The 18138-nt window shown below is 35.5% G+C and overlaps 1 protein-coding gene across 1 annotated transcript in view; it reads left to right on the plus strand.

Annotated features, from left to right (window-relative positions):
- FAM171A1 (family with sequence similarity 171 member A1) overlaps nucleotides 1-18138 on the plus strand; it is a gene marked incomplete at its 5' end in the record, with an annotated part of 87015 nt that overhangs the window by 47851 nt on the left and 21026 nt on the right. The window contains 3 exons of the mRNA XM_081343500.1: nucleotides 2582-2674; nucleotides 11896-12054; nucleotides 13742-13918. Of these exons, the coding sequence (XP_081199626.1) occupies nucleotides 2582-2674; nucleotides 11896-12054; nucleotides 13742-13918 (429 nt within the window). The remainder of the gene's footprint in view (nucleotides 1-2581; nucleotides 2675-11895; nucleotides 12055-13741; nucleotides 13919-18138) is intronic.

Below are 18138 nucleotides of genomic sequence, written 5' to 3' on the forward strand. Positions count from 1 at the left end.
GCAATGCTATAAAGAAGAGTGGACCAAAATTGGTCCATAACAATATACTTAGCTTTTTACACATGACTTCTCCATTTTGGCTTTCCTTTTGTAAAATGAATATGACATGGCATGATAGGTCATGTATTATTGTTCATCTGAGGTTGTATTAACCTACTTTTAAGAACTACTAAGGCCAGATGATTTTTACTATGTCCTGATACATAAAACCATAGAACTCAAAGAGGGTGTACTTCCTTTTTCTTGTGACATATATGAAGAAAAAATAGTTAACAAGTTAAGCAACAGCAGAGTTAAAATTCAAAGCCCTCTGCTAACAATCTGTTTTTGTAATTTACTTATAGAAACTATAATGGTTTCTTATCCACTATAAATCACCCCAATCATTATCTTTGTTCTGTTCAGGATGAAATAGCTTTGTTTTAGCTGTTACTTTTCTTAAAATTTTAATTGGGAACTTTTCCAACAATTGTATCTTATTTCCAAAGTTCACTGTTAGACTCTGTTGTAAATATCTCTGCAGCATCTATTGTTGAAAAATTCTCCTTAAAAACACAGTATTCATCTTGTCAAGAGAATCCAGTCCATCCTTCATATATTCCCTTAGCTCAAAATTTCTTGTATTCATATTGTTTTTCATCTTTTTAGTAGATCTATAATTTTCAGACCCATTACTTTCTTCTTCACATCTGGCAGCAACAGATCAGATTCCAATTCATCAAGTTCCAAATCAAATTCAATTGTATTTTCTGTTTTTGGATATCATCTTGAGTTTGGTTCAAAGCCGTTGTCGACCCATTAATTTTTTTTTATATATTTTCAAACATAATATGTAAATGAGGACCCAGATTGTTGGGGGCAATAAGCTGACTTTGTAATAATGCCGCTTGGGGGGGGGGCGAAAGCCCTAATAAGCAGGCATATACATAGAATGAAGGCTATTGCTAAGCACATTGATTTGTGCTTTAGATTGTAAGCCGCCCTGAGTCTTTGGGGAAGGGCAGGATATATATGAGATTTTAAAAAAATATTATATTATATATATATATATATAATATGAACTATTATATTTTCAAATAAAACATGTAGGTTGGAGAGCATTCTTTTTTCAAATGCTTCCCAGAAAATGTTACCACTATTTGGGGATATTTTGAAAAATACATTTTTCTTTCAAAGGACAAGAGAACAGATAAATCATAGCCAAATGTCCACAAAGAAAGGTTCAGATAGAGTTTTTCCCCAGAATCAAAAATGTTTTTAAAAAGGAGAAATTTTCCATCAAGAGTTAAGAAATAAATATCTAAACTCCTTCTTTTTAACAGCTAGAAAGAAAATTTGTACTCTAATCCTATATGTCCATTCGGATGACTTTCACTACAGAAAGTACATTTCCACCACGGACTTCCTTACAATGAAAATAAAAGTGGTTTGAAGTTTAATAATAAAGAGGAAAAGAACAGGAAAAAAAATCAGCTAGTCATAAAGCTTTAAAAAGTGCAATTAAAGTTCCTGTGTGTTTAAGAAAAATGAACAACTGAAGGGAAAAGGTGGTAAGAGACTCAACCTTCCAATCATTCCTTACCAAGAATTGTGGTCTTCACAATCCTCTTTTCTCCAGGCACATGATCATCTGAAGGTCATATTGAATCCTTCTTAGTCTCCCCTTCATAAAACATGGAGAAAGTTGCTAAATAACCAGCTTTGGCAGCATAAATTTGTTATTGTTTGACAGCATTTTAGAAATTTAAGAGTATTTTAGAAGAAAAATCTATTTCTTTAAGTTGCTCGAAATTAACCACCTTTGCTTACTATTTCAAATGCTATTTCAAATATCACTACGTTTTCTTCCTACCTTTGCTGGGAGATTTGCAATTTTTACAAATATCCTTCCTCCGAAAAAAGCTTGACATTGCAATTCGTATTAAGTAGCATTGATGAGAGCTATACATCACTGGATTAGAAGGCAAACGAATGCTTGACAGCACACATGGATGCCCACACAGACTATCTGCAACTCCTTAAAGCAGCTATGTTATTCTTAGGATAAGGCAGCTGCTTAAGGAGTTATTATATTTATTAAACAAGCTTATCTACCAGAAGGAAGGTTGTTAAACAAGAATCAAAACTACAGAATAATAAAAAATAAGCCCAATAAACTTTATATACATCGATCATATCATACCAGTTCCATCAACAGTTGCAAACAGATGCTGCCCATGTGGTTAGAAGCATTTTTTTATCGTCAAATATTTCACACCAGGGTTTTGTATGGTTGTCATTAAGTTTATAAATCCTACAATGCTGATTGAGAAAAAAAAGTTCACCTATGGTGTAACTTTTCTTAAATATTCATTACTTACCCCCCCTCACCATGAATTTCCCCTCTTTTACCAGTTTAAGCTTAACATTGGCCTCTAAATGTCTTTACAACAATTTGTCTAAGCAACAGTATTTGGTAGATATTATCATTTGATGGAGGTAAATATACATTATCTAAAAAGGATATTTCTGTTAATAAATATTTAATTAGTTGCTCCCCCATCCCATTGGAATACTGCAATTAACCTTTTTTTTAATACAGTGTTTTCTTCCCTGAGCCTTGGCCTTCTTCCTGAGCGGTCAGCTACTCTGATGGTTTATGAAGATGTTGTCCAGATAGTCTCAGGATTTCAAGGTACGGTTGCATGTACAGATGCTTTCTTTATATTGTCCCAAAAAAAGGAAGTATTATTTATGATGTATTTTATAGCTCAGTTTTATGTCTTTTGATTTCTTTCTATTATATAATGGAGAACTTGAATATGTTAGCTAACTCACCTTCTTTGTTCAGTCCCTGGAGAAGTCTCTGCCCCCATTTTAAAGGGAGAAGATCTGTAGTGGTGATTGGCCCTATTTGATCCTGGGAAAATAAAGGGTTTTCTAATTGCAGGAGTGTTGTTCCCTGATGCGAAACACCAGCAGAAGCAGTGAAGCCAGCTGTTTCTCCCTCTTCCTAATCTGTGGAGGACTTTTTTTTTATATGTGTGTTATATATATATATAATTCTATAATAATCACATATATAATTTTAATTGTATATTTTAAAAAGAAACACAAAAAATATAAAACAGGGAAATTAAAAGAAAAGCAATAACGTGCACACATTTAGCAAATTAACTATAAAGTTGCAATACCAAAAAAATTAAGAAGAAAATATTTAAAAAACCAATAAAAAACCTTACTGTATTAACATACTGTTGGTATAGATCACCTAAATATATTACTTATTTAATAACTTAATTACAGTATGTCAAATTCCACCTAACAATTTATCTATGCTTGCAAAGTATTATGAAATCTGTGCCCAAGGAACATGTGGTTTTATTAATTTATTAATTAATTATTCATAATTTATTGCTCAGTCATGTGAAGGACTTATATATGAGAGTCAGGTTTAAATAAAGTTACATTTATCCAAGGTAAGATTAGTGGCATTAGCAATGTTTTGCTAGTATATAATAACTGTAACAAAATGCAAAAAAATAATAAACTCTCCTTAGAATCAAGCTCAAATCATGTCAACTGCATGGAAGTTTTCCTGGTAATGATGCCAGGATGTTGTGTTCATAAATGCATTTAGCTTGTATACTACCAAATCAATACAGACTCAGGGTACTTTACAAAATAATCAACAGGAAAATGCTCATAAAAGTTGAAATGGTGCAGGGTGTGGTATTCCCTGTGTCACTTTACAGAAACAAAAGTTGGACATGGATAGAGAGAATATTGATGCTGTTGAATTTTGGTGTTGGAGAAGATTCTGAAAACAAACAAAGGAATTATCAAACAAATCAACCTAGAATTCTCCTAAGGAATTCTTAAAGAATAAATTATCAGGGTCAAATTATATTTTGGATATATTATGCAAAGACTGAGCTTTCTGGCGAAGGCCCAGCAGCAAAGTGGATGAACTGAATTATGTGGTGATAAGTGCATTATTGTATTTTCAGTGTGGGAAAAGAGAAAGATTATCTGTATGATTGCTAAAAATCAATGGCATGTAATCAATGAAATCAACATTTCAAACATACAACATAATTGCAGTAATAGGGTTAGTGACAGGTAAATGAATCATTACAAAATCAATGAATTAACATAAACCAATTAAATCATGTAAAATAAAATTGAAGTAAAATGAAAGCACCTTCTTTGGGGAGGTCTTTTCAACTTCCCAGTCTATCTATAGCTCTGGGATTTCCTCATGGTTTCCTGTGAAAATGTTAACTAGGACTGATTCTGCTTTGAGTATCATCCAAGCTCAGCTAGGTGCTGACACCTTATGTGCCTAGAGGAAAACATTCCTTGCAGCCTAAAAACAGACAACAGTATTCACTGAAAGTATAATTATTTTTGTAAATAATAATTAAATATCTCATCCAGAGGAAGGTAATTTATTCCACATAGATCCAGCTTGAAATGGCTGTCACAGTCATATATTTCTCATCTATAGAGATCATTTTTAAATGTCTTATTGTTGATTTTTAAATAGATCATTAATAGACAGTCTAGAATGTCATAGAACAAATGACATTCTATTTGTACTACCCAGAAAACGATGGCAGAATAGAATTTCGGGTAAAACCTTTGTCCATGTATTTTAGAAAGCAAAGTTTTAGCTGGCTAGTTATGTATTTATGTATGTAGACAGGTAGACAGACAATTGATCACTCTTCCAACCTATCAAAATATAAAGCAAAAATAAAATATAGGATCTAATTTTACAGTAAAATAGATAAAAGAAAATACACTAATATTATACTTTGTGATAAATACATGGGGTCAACATACTGCTAAGCTTGTAAGCCGCCCTGAGTCTTCGGAGAAGGGCGGGATATAAATGTAATAAAAAAATAAATAAAAATAAACACATCATCTTTACAGGATGCCCCAATCTGTTTGATGTAACTGGTTCTTAGTCCAATTTTCTTAACATTCTGCTCATGATGTATAGATTAGAACCCATGAGGAAATAGGACAATCAGTGATTCAGATCCCAGTGGGCTTTTCTTGCAAATAGGTATGTTAACTGCCTAAGCCTAAGAAAAGCACATAGTTAATCAAAGGAAATGTGAACAATGTCTTCAGTGGCTAGGGCGATGTATGTACATGTCCTCTTATAATAGGAGTTGGAAGTGCCCATATTTGGCCATGGAATCCAGCATCTCCAAACTGGCTCTAGAATAGCCTCTTCATGAGAATTGTGTCTATAACTTTGACAGGTATTTCTCAAACTGAAAAGTAGTTTTACTTTTAGCTAACCAACTTAAAGATCTATTTGTTTCTAGTAATCCCATGTCAGTTTCAGCACTGATGTCTAAAACTCTCTATTTAAAATTTCCCTTCCATGGGTGAAATTGAGAGTAAATATTGCGAGGAAAAGCCCATGCTGTGAAATAACTTTGGCAAGGTAGCTGATCCAGGAACTGGATATTTATCCGTTCTACTAAACATATTTTGAATAGTCTATCAAGTAAGTAATGTAGCTTTCGTAAGGCTCAATACTTATGATGCAGATTTCAGAAAACCACCGAGAGGGGTAAGGGGAGTTTTGCTTTTTCATTGTTTTTATATTGGATTTTTATCCTTGTAAAACACCCAGAGAGTGAGTTGGTTAGCTATATAAATTTTCATAAATAAATAAATAAATCCCATGCCATAAGTCACCACTGAAACTATTTTTGCCCTGAAAACTTTCAGCATAGCGCACAAGGTACATGGATATTTGTAAACAAATAATTTATATAATCTTTCAGTACTTTGCCTTGCCAAGTTGTTAAAATGATTTATCCATGATCCTGTATTGGTAAAAAAAACACTGCTAAATAAGTACAATAATTCACTTGTTCAATAGGCTTCCCATTTGTCTGCCTGTTATATTTTATGGTAGGTAAAGTAAAGGTTTCCCTTCTTCAGTTGTGTCTGACTCTAGGCGGCGGTATTCATCTCCTTTTCTTAGCCAAGGAAGCCAGAGTCATCTGAAGACACTTCCATGATCATGTGGCCATCATGACTGTATACTGAGGCACACAGAATCTGTTAATTTCCCACCAAAGTGTTACCTATTTATCAACTCACAGTTGCATACTTTCAAACTGTTAGGTGGGCAGGAGCTGGGGCAAGTAACAGGAGCTCGCCCTGTTGCACATAAAAATAGTATATTTCATGCTATTTTTATTAATTACCATCATTTTAGATTCAGCTTATTAATGTTTACAAAAGCATAGTATTAAGCTTTTACAACAGTCTTCTCAGGCCTTATTGTGAATATGCCTTTAGAACTGTATTACCAGCGTATGAAATGATACTAATAAATTTATCATGGATCTTTGCATATGAGTGTTTGAAGCATACAGGAATATCTGTGGCATAGAAGTTAAAAAGCTTTGGGATTGGGATACAGCCCTGTCTGGGTAGATATATTCTTAATTACCATTACATGTGTATAGACTTTCAAATGAGTATTTGAGTAAAGTCTGGGTTTCCTATTTAGGTTGCCCAATTTCTTCCACAAAATATTTCTGTTTATATAATCAAAAGCCTCACTGAGATCTATACAGGTGGTAAACATTAGTTTCTTGCCATTAGTTGTTTTGTTATGAGATGGTATAGAATAAAACAATTGTCTATGTGGCATGCTTTTATCTAAATCCACCTTGTCCTTTGTTTCTTTCTATTATGCAATCTTCAGTTTTGGGCAAAAGGTGTTTTGCATAATTTTAACCACAATTCCAGTAAGGTTTATTGGTCTATGATGTTTATATCTCCCTTGTCTCTCCATTTATATTTGGAGACTATTAAGGCATCTTCCTATCTGACTGGGATGCAAACTATAGTATTTACCTGAAGAACAGCCGTTCTAACAGTGTGGCCCACCCACAAATCACTATGAGTCTTGAAGAGTTCTGGGACTCGAAAACTTTTTCCAAGCACCTAATTAGATTTCAGAGATTGGATAACAAATTTCTTTTCTGATACTAACACTGGATGCCCATGAGGAATATTTTCAAAGGCTAGTAGCAACAGTTTGCTTACATGGGGGGCCCTGGTTAGAATTAGTAAACAGATTTGCATAAAAATTCTCCCGAACTGAAGCTGGAATAGGAATATTGAATTGGAATTTACATTCTTTCAGTAATCCTGGTATAATTTCCCAGAAGAAAATTCAATTTGTCTTTTTTGCTGAAAATTACATCTATTTTATTAGCACAGGAGGCTTTCTTGCAATCATATCTTATTTTTAACATGTTACGTTAAAGTGTCCCTGAACCTGGTACATTGCTGTCTTCAGTAGCTTTCTGGTAAATAAACAGTGAAAAATCAAATCAATTAGAAGTTATTAGAACAAATTAAAGTGGTTTCTAGTAAAAAGTTTATCTATTAAAATATTTCTCATCAAAAGACAGAAATCAGCATCATGATTCAGCATTTTAATCTGGGTAGAGGAGAAAATTAAATTTCTTTAAGTCTGAGCCTGTCCTGAATTCAAACAGGTGGATATTGGCTTAGTATCCATCTTTGCCTAATTAAACTTTATATTCTGCCTCACTTTGAGATTAACCAATAGCCTCTTGTTAGGAGGCATAGATAATCTAGTATCAAAGCTGCCTTGGAAATGGACTGAGGTTGGTTGGTGATCCCTATTCTTTTTCATGTGGACTTGGAAGTCTGAAAACATTCCATTCTTGTTTTGTGTAGCATACCTGTAATCTTAAACAGTGTTTCCTGAATAGGATGCAAAAAGATATGTAAAACCAGATTCAAGGATGCCAGTTATGACCCTGGAGTATTTCTTTGGGGTCCCTAGGGGGCCAGGGTGAATCATTTATAAGAATAATCCTCAGGAATAACACCCAGGTATACAAAATCTTCTAAGGATCATTAAAGTGTCCTGCTAGTATTTCAGTGCTTGCTTCAGATTTGCTTTGTATACTTTGCTGGATTATAATTCTCCTTATTTGTATCATGGGCCAAGGGTACTGGAATTTTAGTCCAGATATGCTTGGAAGGTCCATGATAGAGAAGGCTGTCATACATTTTAATTAGTTTACTGGCATCTATAGACATTTTTTGTGATTGTACAAATTAATCTGCAAATGTCTCTCAGTTGCTTGGAAACTTTAAAACAATGTTTTCAAACTTGGTAACTTTAACATATGTGGATGTCATTTTCCAGAATTTCTCAATCACCAAAGCACTACTTTAAATGATGTCCATTGAACTTGTTTAAGCTTGTAATGCTGTCCTAGCTTGGCATCACTGCCTGTGTCAATGTGTGCAAAATTATATTTAGGTTTTCCAGTACCAACTATTGGCAGCTGGGAATCCTAGTTTTATTTGGAGGTGGCAAGAATTTATCTCAAACAATTTTATATTTGGCCTTATGCTGCTTTTGTTTTTTATTGTGCATATGGAAAAAATGTCTAGACATATTTCTGATGGATGAGAATGGTCTCAGAGGTCCAACAGAAATTACAGTATATTATGGAAACAGTGGGGACATATGCCTGCCAAATTCTGGGCACATCAGAGTTAAGAAAACTTCATTTACAAAATTACTACTTTCTATTTAGGACTGGAAACTAGCTTGAGAGGAATTCCTTCATATTTGCCAAATGCATTAGTTTTGCTAGTAACTGTTTGTGCTCACGTTTTGTTTCACAAGATTGCTATAATGATTTCAACATGCTGTCAATATCACTGTGTTTTAAATTAGCAATTGCTTGCTTTTCAAGCTGACATTTTTTCAGGACAGTTTTATGACCTGACTGTAAAGACTATCCACGTAGCAAATAATTCATATTTTGAGTAAGGGACGCGGTGGCTCAGTGGGTTAGGACGCTGAGCCTGTCGATCAGAAGGTCGGCAGTTTGGCGGGTCAAATCCCGAGTGCCGCGTAACAGAGTGAGCGCCTGTTACTCGTCCCAGCTTCTGCCAACCTAGCAGTTTGAAAGCACGTAAAAATGCAAGTAGAAAAATAGGGACCACTACGGTGGGAAGGTAACAGCGTTCCGTGCGCCTTTGGCATCTAGTCATGCTGGCCACATGACCACGGAGACGTCCTCGGACAAGCGCTGGCTCTTCGGCTTTGAAACGGATATGAGCACCTGCCCCTAGAGTCGGAAACAACTAGCACACATGTGCGGGGGAACCTTTACCTTTACTTTACCAGGAGAAAAGTTGCAATATGTAATCCTATAAATGAGGGATGGGCAATTAATTTTCCCAATAGACTACATGAAAAATTCAGACTGTATTGGAGGGCCAAAGAAATACAGCTGTGAAGATGCATAGGCACGCATGCATGCATATGTAAATTGAGAAAAAAATAGCAGTTGCCTTAAAAATAAAATAAAAGTAATGCAGTGGTATTGTGTGCATGGTGTATTTACATTTGATTTCTAATTTCCAGTTGATCTCACACGAGCCAGACAGTGACAGCTAAAGAGCCAAATACGGACCAGGGGCCATAAAATGCCCAGGTCTGCTCTAAATCATCATGAGGTTTAATTTAATTAATTTAATTTAATAACATTTATATACCGCCCTTCTCCCTGAGGACTCAGGGCGGTTCACAGGGCAGAATAAAATAGCGAATACAAACATTAAAATAAGATTAAACAAATTGCCCTAGTTAAAAACAATATAAATACAACACTAAAAACCCCCAGAAAAGTTAAAAAACGAAAAATAAAATAACCCCAACACCCAGGTTATTGAAAGAGTTTGTATTTTTCTCTTAGACTGCATGTATTTTGTGTACAAAATCCCATTTGCTGATGGTGATAAAGATTTTTGTATTCTACCTGTTTTGTTGTCATATTTTTATTTTCTACTTGGTGTTTTATTCTTGTTGAACTTTTTTGCATTTACATTTTATTGTTATACCTTTAACACCACTTGACGGAAAAACTGAATATAAACCCCCAAAGGAATGTAGAGAATAAAGGAACATGTGCTCATTTCTGTACCAATTGAAAGGGATCTTTGGGCATGTGCTAGCCTCTTGCTTACAGTGATATACATTGAAAATTTAATATGGGCTGGAATTATGTTAGAATCCAGTGCAAGCAACAACAGATCTTTATAGAACACCATTTCTTATGAGCAGGTATTAAAACCTGGATTTCATACCATGTCATATTATTTTAAAATAACTTGGTTGGCTTGGTGGTTATGAAAATTTACTGGTATTTATTGAATGAAAAATCCTGAGTAGCATAAAAATCCTGATTTGCTACAAGGAGTTAAATTCTGATCAGGAAAGGTTCTTTTAAAAGTTTGTTCTATATAGTGAAAGAGAAGCGTTTGGGAATACCAGAAACAGCTGTTCTAAATCTTCATTTGCATGTTATGCAAAAGTTTGCAGATGGGGGCCTTGCTGTGTTTGTAAAGTGTTTTGTTGGTGGTACGAATTTGTGGCTTTATAAGCAGATGCCTAATGGGATCTAAACTGATAAACACTACATGAAGCTCTCTCTGTCATTTTGCCAAGATTAGAATCTTCCCAAAGCTATATAGTGGTTTTGAACACAGATATAATTGAAAGCTGAGTGAAAAAATGCAAGTATCCCCCATCTTGATGTCTTTTCTTTATTTCAGACTATACTGTCCATTATCCCTAACCAGAAGGGCACTAGCTGTGAATGATGGGGTTGGAGACCTGCATATCTTTTTCAGAGAAAGCTGGCATAAATCATATTAGTTAGAAATCTTTGCAGAAATTTTCAATATTTTTTGGTACCATATGCTGAATTGATGTCTTATAGTCAAATCTCTCTAGTCAGATTAGGTCAAATTTCTCTAGCCTTGAAGCTTTTAGGTGACTGAGAAAGTTAAGTTGTAGAACTCTAAGTATGCTATAAGATGGAAGCAGTACTCACACCCTTCTGGGCTGGACTTACTGTACAAATAAATAGCAATATAGATAAATATTCCTCATGTTTTGGAGTTAAGTTGTTGTTTACAGAGGAATGTAGCAGGACTTTGATGCATGTAGAAGCTTTCAGTGAAGCTCAAACTTGAGGTTGATCATATAAGGTTTTTTTCATATACTGTATGAATTCTACTTAGAAACTCCCTCCAGTTTGAGGAATGCTTCAGCTAGCTCTTTGCCCTGATAGCATTCCCCTATGGACCTCATATGACTTCCCCAGTCTGATGTTCTCTAGATAGGCTACGAAGGCCAAACTTATAGAGTTTCATGTCGGAGAAGTCTGTAAAGGAAGTGGATAAAATATTGAGGTCTTAGGTGACTATTAGTCTCTTCTCATGAGAGGAAAGGACAGACAGGACATTAACAAAGGGCAGAACTGAAGATCAAATTGGTTTTTATACTCTGCTTTGCCCCTTCCATGTACATCAGACATTTCAAACTCGGGACGTCACATGACGTCGCACAACGTAATCAGGACGGTTTTGTCATTCCCGGCAATGGGGTGGGCGCGGCTTCCGGATGACGTGTCCAGCCCACGGGCCTGCAGTTTGACACCCCTGATGTACATTGTCACTTATCTGAGTTCAGGACTTAATTGTACAGAAATTTTTATTGTCCAAATAGTATATAACATCATTTAAACTCCTCAGAAAATACTAAATAATTTTTCTCTGACATTAAATAAAACAATGTTTGAAAAATATCCATAATAAGTAGGACCATGTGATACAAGGTAGTGAAAAGGAAGGCTGAAAGCTCAGATAATCTTGATAGAATTATAAGGTATGAGAAAAACCTCAAAGCATTGCTATTGATAGTAAATATATAAAAGTGTCATGATTTGGTATATGCTAAGTCTACATGAGCAGTACCATTTTTTATGCTTCTATTTTTTATTTTTATTTTTTTTTGCCTGTTGCTAGGTGCACGGATCCAACCCAAAGTCCATTTTCAAAGAAGAGCCCTGAGGCTACCAGAGAATACTAGCTATAGTGACCTCACAGCATTTCTTACTTCAGCTAGTTCACCCTGGGAAGTGGACAGTTTTCCTTATTTGCAAGGCTATGATGGCAATGGAACTGGTAGATGTTTAATCTTTATTCTTGGCATTTGTTTTAATTTATATGAGACAATTTGGCTTAAATATTCTTAGAATTCCATCTCTACATAGTCAAAGACATCTCTTTTTCTCTGTTGGCAAAGGAGAGAGTTAACATGATAAAAATCATGGAAAAAAAGAATTAAGTGAGCTCCATAAATAAATACTGTGGAAGGAATAGTTTAATATTTTGTATGCTAATGCTTTGAGATCAAGCCTCCTAATTTTTATCCGCAAAGGTGAATACCCATCAACACTCTCTGTGAAGACCAAGACAGACATAGGACACTTGAAATCAGAGTTTATTACATTGCATTTTCTTGGCAAGTTTGTGCCTATTCCTTACTACACAGTCTTTATTTTACCTTCAGTTTTCTCTCAATCATAACCTGACTCAGTGCCCTGGGAACATAGGGCTGCTTTCTGGATCACATGGTCAAGCTAGAATCAGATAAATCACAATCTGTGATAGTCAGAAAGTGTTCTCCTCTCCTCCTTTAAAAAAACGGTAAGATTATGATTGCAACTTAAAATGTAGCCTATTTATTCACAACAAAGCTCTGAAGCATCTTCTCAATGCCAATGTGCCTTGCAATCCTCTCTTTAGAAACCCATCAGGCTGTTTGACCTTCCAGTTATTTTTTTTTAAAAAAAATCAATCTTTATTTAAAAGTAAACACATGGGAAATTAGTATACATTGCAAAGCACCAGCCTATTATATCTTAATTTTTAATATTTCTGGTATCTAGAAATGGCGTACAGGCAATCTTGAAAAATAAAATTAGTAAATGCTGCAATGTGGTACTTTTCTTGGAAATAATTTTGCTGCCAGCCCTCTCTTAAAGGTGGGAGGGATAGTGGAGCAGGGAAATAAAATGAACATTTCATGACCGATCAAAATGAGAGTGGGAGTTATTTTGTAAGACTGCCCATAATATGTTTTCAGTATTCCAGATGTGCCCACTGGCCTAAAGTGATTATAGAGTCCTCGATGGTGAAGCCTAATTTCTAGGGGTTATTTAGGTTTAGAAATTTGGGGGGGAAAGCCATATTATATATGCTTTGTAAGTGTATCCTCTTCCTCTTCTCCATCACCATCCCATCTACCTTGGAGTGGGGGGAATGAGACAATATTCTTGAGGTAAACATCCCCAATGCTTTGGCAATGAAATGAATACACTGAACTTTCAGACTCTATGCAGCCACTTTGCCTCTTATTTTATTGAAATCACAGGATAAAGGTTCTACTCACAATTGGCACTTTTGACAAATAATTCCAGCAAAATGATGTGACTTTATTCTGGAGGCTACAGAATGGGTGCCAGACAACGTTCATCTCTGCCTCATACAGTCATATTTTTACATCAGCTATGACAAAATGGTGTTCTTGCTTTATTTTGTGCGTTTTATTTAAATATGGGTCTTTCCCATGGTAGCTTTACTAGCCCCATATCTCTGCTACACAGTGAATCAACTACCTGTCTAAATGTACATACAAAGATTAGAACTGTATAATGCAATTTGAAGTTGCAAAATACTATTCTAAGGTTTTGTCATCTTCTGATAATGGGGAAATAATTATTAAAAATATTTAAGTAATGAATATCTGTATTTGATGACTTTAATATTATATGTTATGTATTTTGTAACACTATTCATTTTTTTACAGGAAATAACACTAGGTATGATCTTACTCCTGTCACTGCAGTTAGTGTTCATTTACTCAGAAGTGATGGGACTCCAGTTCCAGTGAATGGGCCCATCTATGTAACAGTGCCTCTCCCTGCAACCAACAACTTGAAACATCATACCCACGTGCCAGCTTGGAGGTTTGACCAAAAATTGGGTAAGCAACCTTATTTCTGATTCCCAACAAGTAAGCTAGCAGTTAATTCATGGTCTTTAGCAGAAATGTATTTCTACTATGTCAGGCGTGAACTCTTTGTATTAGTTCAAGAACAATTCTGTTTGAGTAAGGGAATTTCCCTCTCCAATTTATTCTATTATTTGGTATAAAATTTGTGTGGCTTAATGGGATAGCTGGTGTGAAGCATAAATAGATACCAAATTGACATTTTCTTAATATATCTAAATGCCAAAGTAATTTTTGGTTGGCAATAAATTTAACTTACAGGTTTAATTTCAGGGCATAGCTTCCATTAATCCAATATTCATTTATTTGGGTTTTTATTTATAAGTTAAGATTTTATTTTTAGTTCTGTGAGAGAGAAAAAATAACCACACATACCTTTCTGCAGAAAGATGTCAATTTGTTTACCCTAACCCTATATCCTGTTTCATAGCTGCAGCATGATATAATAACATTAGTAGATGTTTGTTTTAAACTCCCCTCCCTCTCTCACACATATTGAATTAAATTATTAAGTCAAAGTGGTCAGGTATAAGTGTATTAGTAACAGCTAAGCGCAACTGTCATTAATTTGGCAGTCTGAATGAAGAACTTCCTCTGTAGTATTTCAACATCTGTTTCCTATGGAATAAACATGTTAAACATTTCACAAGAGGTTTATTCTTCTTTTCTTTATTTAAAACCATAAATTCCAATGGCATTGGACACATTTTATTTAATCTTTATTACTACTATCACCAGGTATAAAAAATATATAAAACAGGGGATAATGATGTTAACCATTCTTGGCGATTCTATGGCCAGGTCTCTCCACATCTTCCAATCTTGCACTATTTCTTTGAGTTGTTCTATGCTCTGGCTGGTGTCAGTTTTGATGGTGTCTAGGCACTATGTTCTTTGGCAGCCTGGTTTCCTTTAGCCACTAACTCTTTCCAACATAATTGCTTTCTCCAGTGAATTCCCCTGCATGACATGACCAAAATAAGTGAGACGCAATTTGTGATTTTTCCTTCCAGTGACATATCTGGTGTTACGTGCTCCAGTACTTGCTTGTTAATTACCTTTGTTGTCCAAGGAATACACAGAAGCCTTCTTCAGCACCAAGAAAACTATTAAAAAATCTCCTTAATCTGTTGGAATATTAATTTTTATGAAGATAACAGCAACAGCAACAACCAATCCATCAATGGAAAAACTGCACTGAATCAGTCAGTAATCAGGATGGACAAGGGAGAAGCAGTGCAGTTCTGGGCACAGATATGGGATAACCCAAAAAAATACAACAAGGACACAGTGTAGTTAAAAGAGGTATTCACAATGCTGAATAACTCAGACCAAGGCTATCAAACATCAAAACCATCAGCCAGACTATCCTACCTCAGTAATGATGATGTCATTGTTGTTGATGATGATGAGTTGGAAGACACCTTGGAGGTCTTCCAGTCCAACCCCCTGCTCAGGCAGGAAATCCTCTACCATTTCAGACAAATGGTTGTCCTGTCTCTTCTTAAAAATTTCCAGTGTGGGAGGATCTTTGAAGAATATAGTTCAGAGGTTCTGAGATCACATCTGCCAGTTCCTTCAGAACCTTGGAGTCTAATCCATGTCCTGTTGATTAGAATTCGTCTAGGGTGGACAGGTGTTCACTTACCATTTTCTCACCTATTTTAACTTGTGTTTCTAATCTGTTTTTAGGGTACTGTTTTTGATAGGTTGGACTCTTTTTTCCCTTTGTGTAAAGACAGGTGCAAAAAACAAGTTAGTTCTGCTATCTCCCTATTGCTTATCACTTTCTTGCCACTTTCTCCCACTAATGGACCAATCATTTCCTTAACTTTTTTCTTGTTTTTTACATGTTGAAAGAAGCTTTTTTGTTATTTTTGACTTTTGTTGCAAGCCTTAGTTCATTTTGAGCCTTAGATTTCCTCACTTCATCTTTGCATACTTAGGCTATTTGCTGATATTTTGCCTTAGTTATGTGCCCCTCTTTCCACTTTTTATACTTGTCCTTTTTGTCTTTCAGTTTATCAGAGAGTTCTTTATGCAACCATGCTGGTTCCTTTTGAGTGCTGTTATTTTTCTTCTTCATTGGTATTGTGCTAGACTGGGCTTTTATAATCTCACTTTTCAAAACTTCCCAAGCTTTGTGAGTTGTTTTCCCCTTGAAGATTCTCATCCAAGGAATCTTTCCCAAGTTCTCTCTAAGTTTATTGAAATTAGCTCTCTTAAAGTCCAAGACTCTAGTTTGACTATGTTCTATTGCTTGTGCTTCCATAATGTTGCATTCCAATATTGCATGATCATTCCACCCCAGGTTTCCTGTAGCTTCAACACCTTCTGTCATTTCATCTCTGTTAGTGAGAATTAAGTCCAGTATGGCTGATCCCCTAGTTCCCTTCTCTACTTTTTGGGAGACAAAATTGTCTGCTAGGTTTGTCATGAATCTTTTTGGTCTTCCACTTGGTGCAGAGTTTGTCTTCCAGTTGATGTCAGGGTATTATGATATGCTTCCTACATACTGTAGTTAACTGACTAGCAAAAAGTTAATTTATTTCCTCTGGTTGTTTGGGTGGTCTATAGTATACATTTTTCCCCTCTTTTATATTGACCCAATGATGCATTCAAGACAGATTTCATCATTGTTGTACTCTATTTCTGTAAATAAGTAGTTATTTCTTATAGAGAGAGCAACTCCACCTCCTCTTTTATTTGGCCTGTTTCTTTTAAATAATTTAAATCCCTCTTTGCTGTAACTCTAGCTTTACATGGACAATGGACAATCTGAAGCTGTATGGAAAAGCTCCATCTGAAATGAATTGCTGCTCTATATTGTTTGTATGTATACCCAAGATACAGCAATAGAGTTTGGAATGGACAAATGTGCCACACTCACTATCAAACAAGGAAAAATTGTGAAAACTGAAGCAGTCAATATGCCCCACGAAAATAACATTAAGAGTCTGGATGAGGATGATGCTACAAATACCTGGGTATCCTTCAAGCTGACATCAAGCACACTGAACTTAAGAAAAAGATTAGAAGTGAATACATCAAGAGAGTGAAGAAGATCTTAAAGTCCAAACTCAGTGGAGAAAATACTGACTACTGGAAAGACCAAACAGGTCTACAAGAAAAACCAAATGAAGAACAGAATAGAGGCATGGGAAGATAAAGCACACATGGCCAGTACATTAAAAAAATAGTAGGGAAAGCAGATATTAACAAGACATGGCAATGGCTAAGAGCAGGAAAGTTGAAGAAAGAGACTGAGGATCTAATTCTGACTGCATTAGATCAAGCCTTAAAGACAAATGCATACCAGCATTGAGAAGATAGCAATAGACAATAAGTGCTGCCTATGCAAAGAAGCTGAAGAAACAGTGGACCACCAGGTAACTGCTGCAAGAAGATTGCACAGACTGACTACAAGCAGCAGCATGACAGAGTAGCAACAATGGTGTATTGGAAGATCTACAAGAAATACAATTTGCCTGCAAGCAAGAACTGGCAGGATCATGAAATAGAGGAAGTCATAGAAAATGAAGAAGTTAAATTGCTGTGGGACTTTAGAATTCAAACAGACAGGCACCTGCCACATAACACCCTGGACTTAACAATTGTTGATAAGAAAGACAAAAGGTCTGGATAGTGGATGTGGCAGTGCCTGGAGGCAGCAAAATAGAAAAGAAAGAACTGGAGACAAAAACAAAATACAAAGACTTACAAATAGCTGTGGCAAAGGCAAGCAAGGGCAGTACCAATAATAATAGATGCCTTGGGCGCAATCCCACTTTGACAAATTCGCCATCAGTCAGTTGCAAAAGGCAGCTTTACTGGGGACAGCTTCCATCTTGCAAGATATCTGTAACACCATCAAATATCCAGATCTCCCTATCCCAGATCCCAGACAAAAATGCCAAACCCAGTCTGAACATCTGGCTGATGGTACGATGATCAATAGATCCTAAACAACAAATAGTTTTTCAAAACTAAAAACAAATAGTAGCAATCCTTTTAAAATTATGTCTTTAGGAAATAACTCAATTTACAAATAGAACTTTGCCTCAATCCATTCATACTGTATATAAATAAACTACTACATCCAATATATCCTCAAGTTACTCATTTATTTCATTTCCAGTTATGTTGGCGATCTGTATAGTGTATTTTGCTGGGATTCCCTGCTAGGAAAAAGC

This window comes from Vipera berus (assembly GCF_964194415.1).
Source record: "Vipera berus genome assembly, chromosome: Z".
In the NCBI taxonomy this organism is placed as follows: domain Eukaryota; kingdom Metazoa; phylum Chordata; class Lepidosauria; order Squamata; family Viperidae; genus Vipera; species Vipera berus.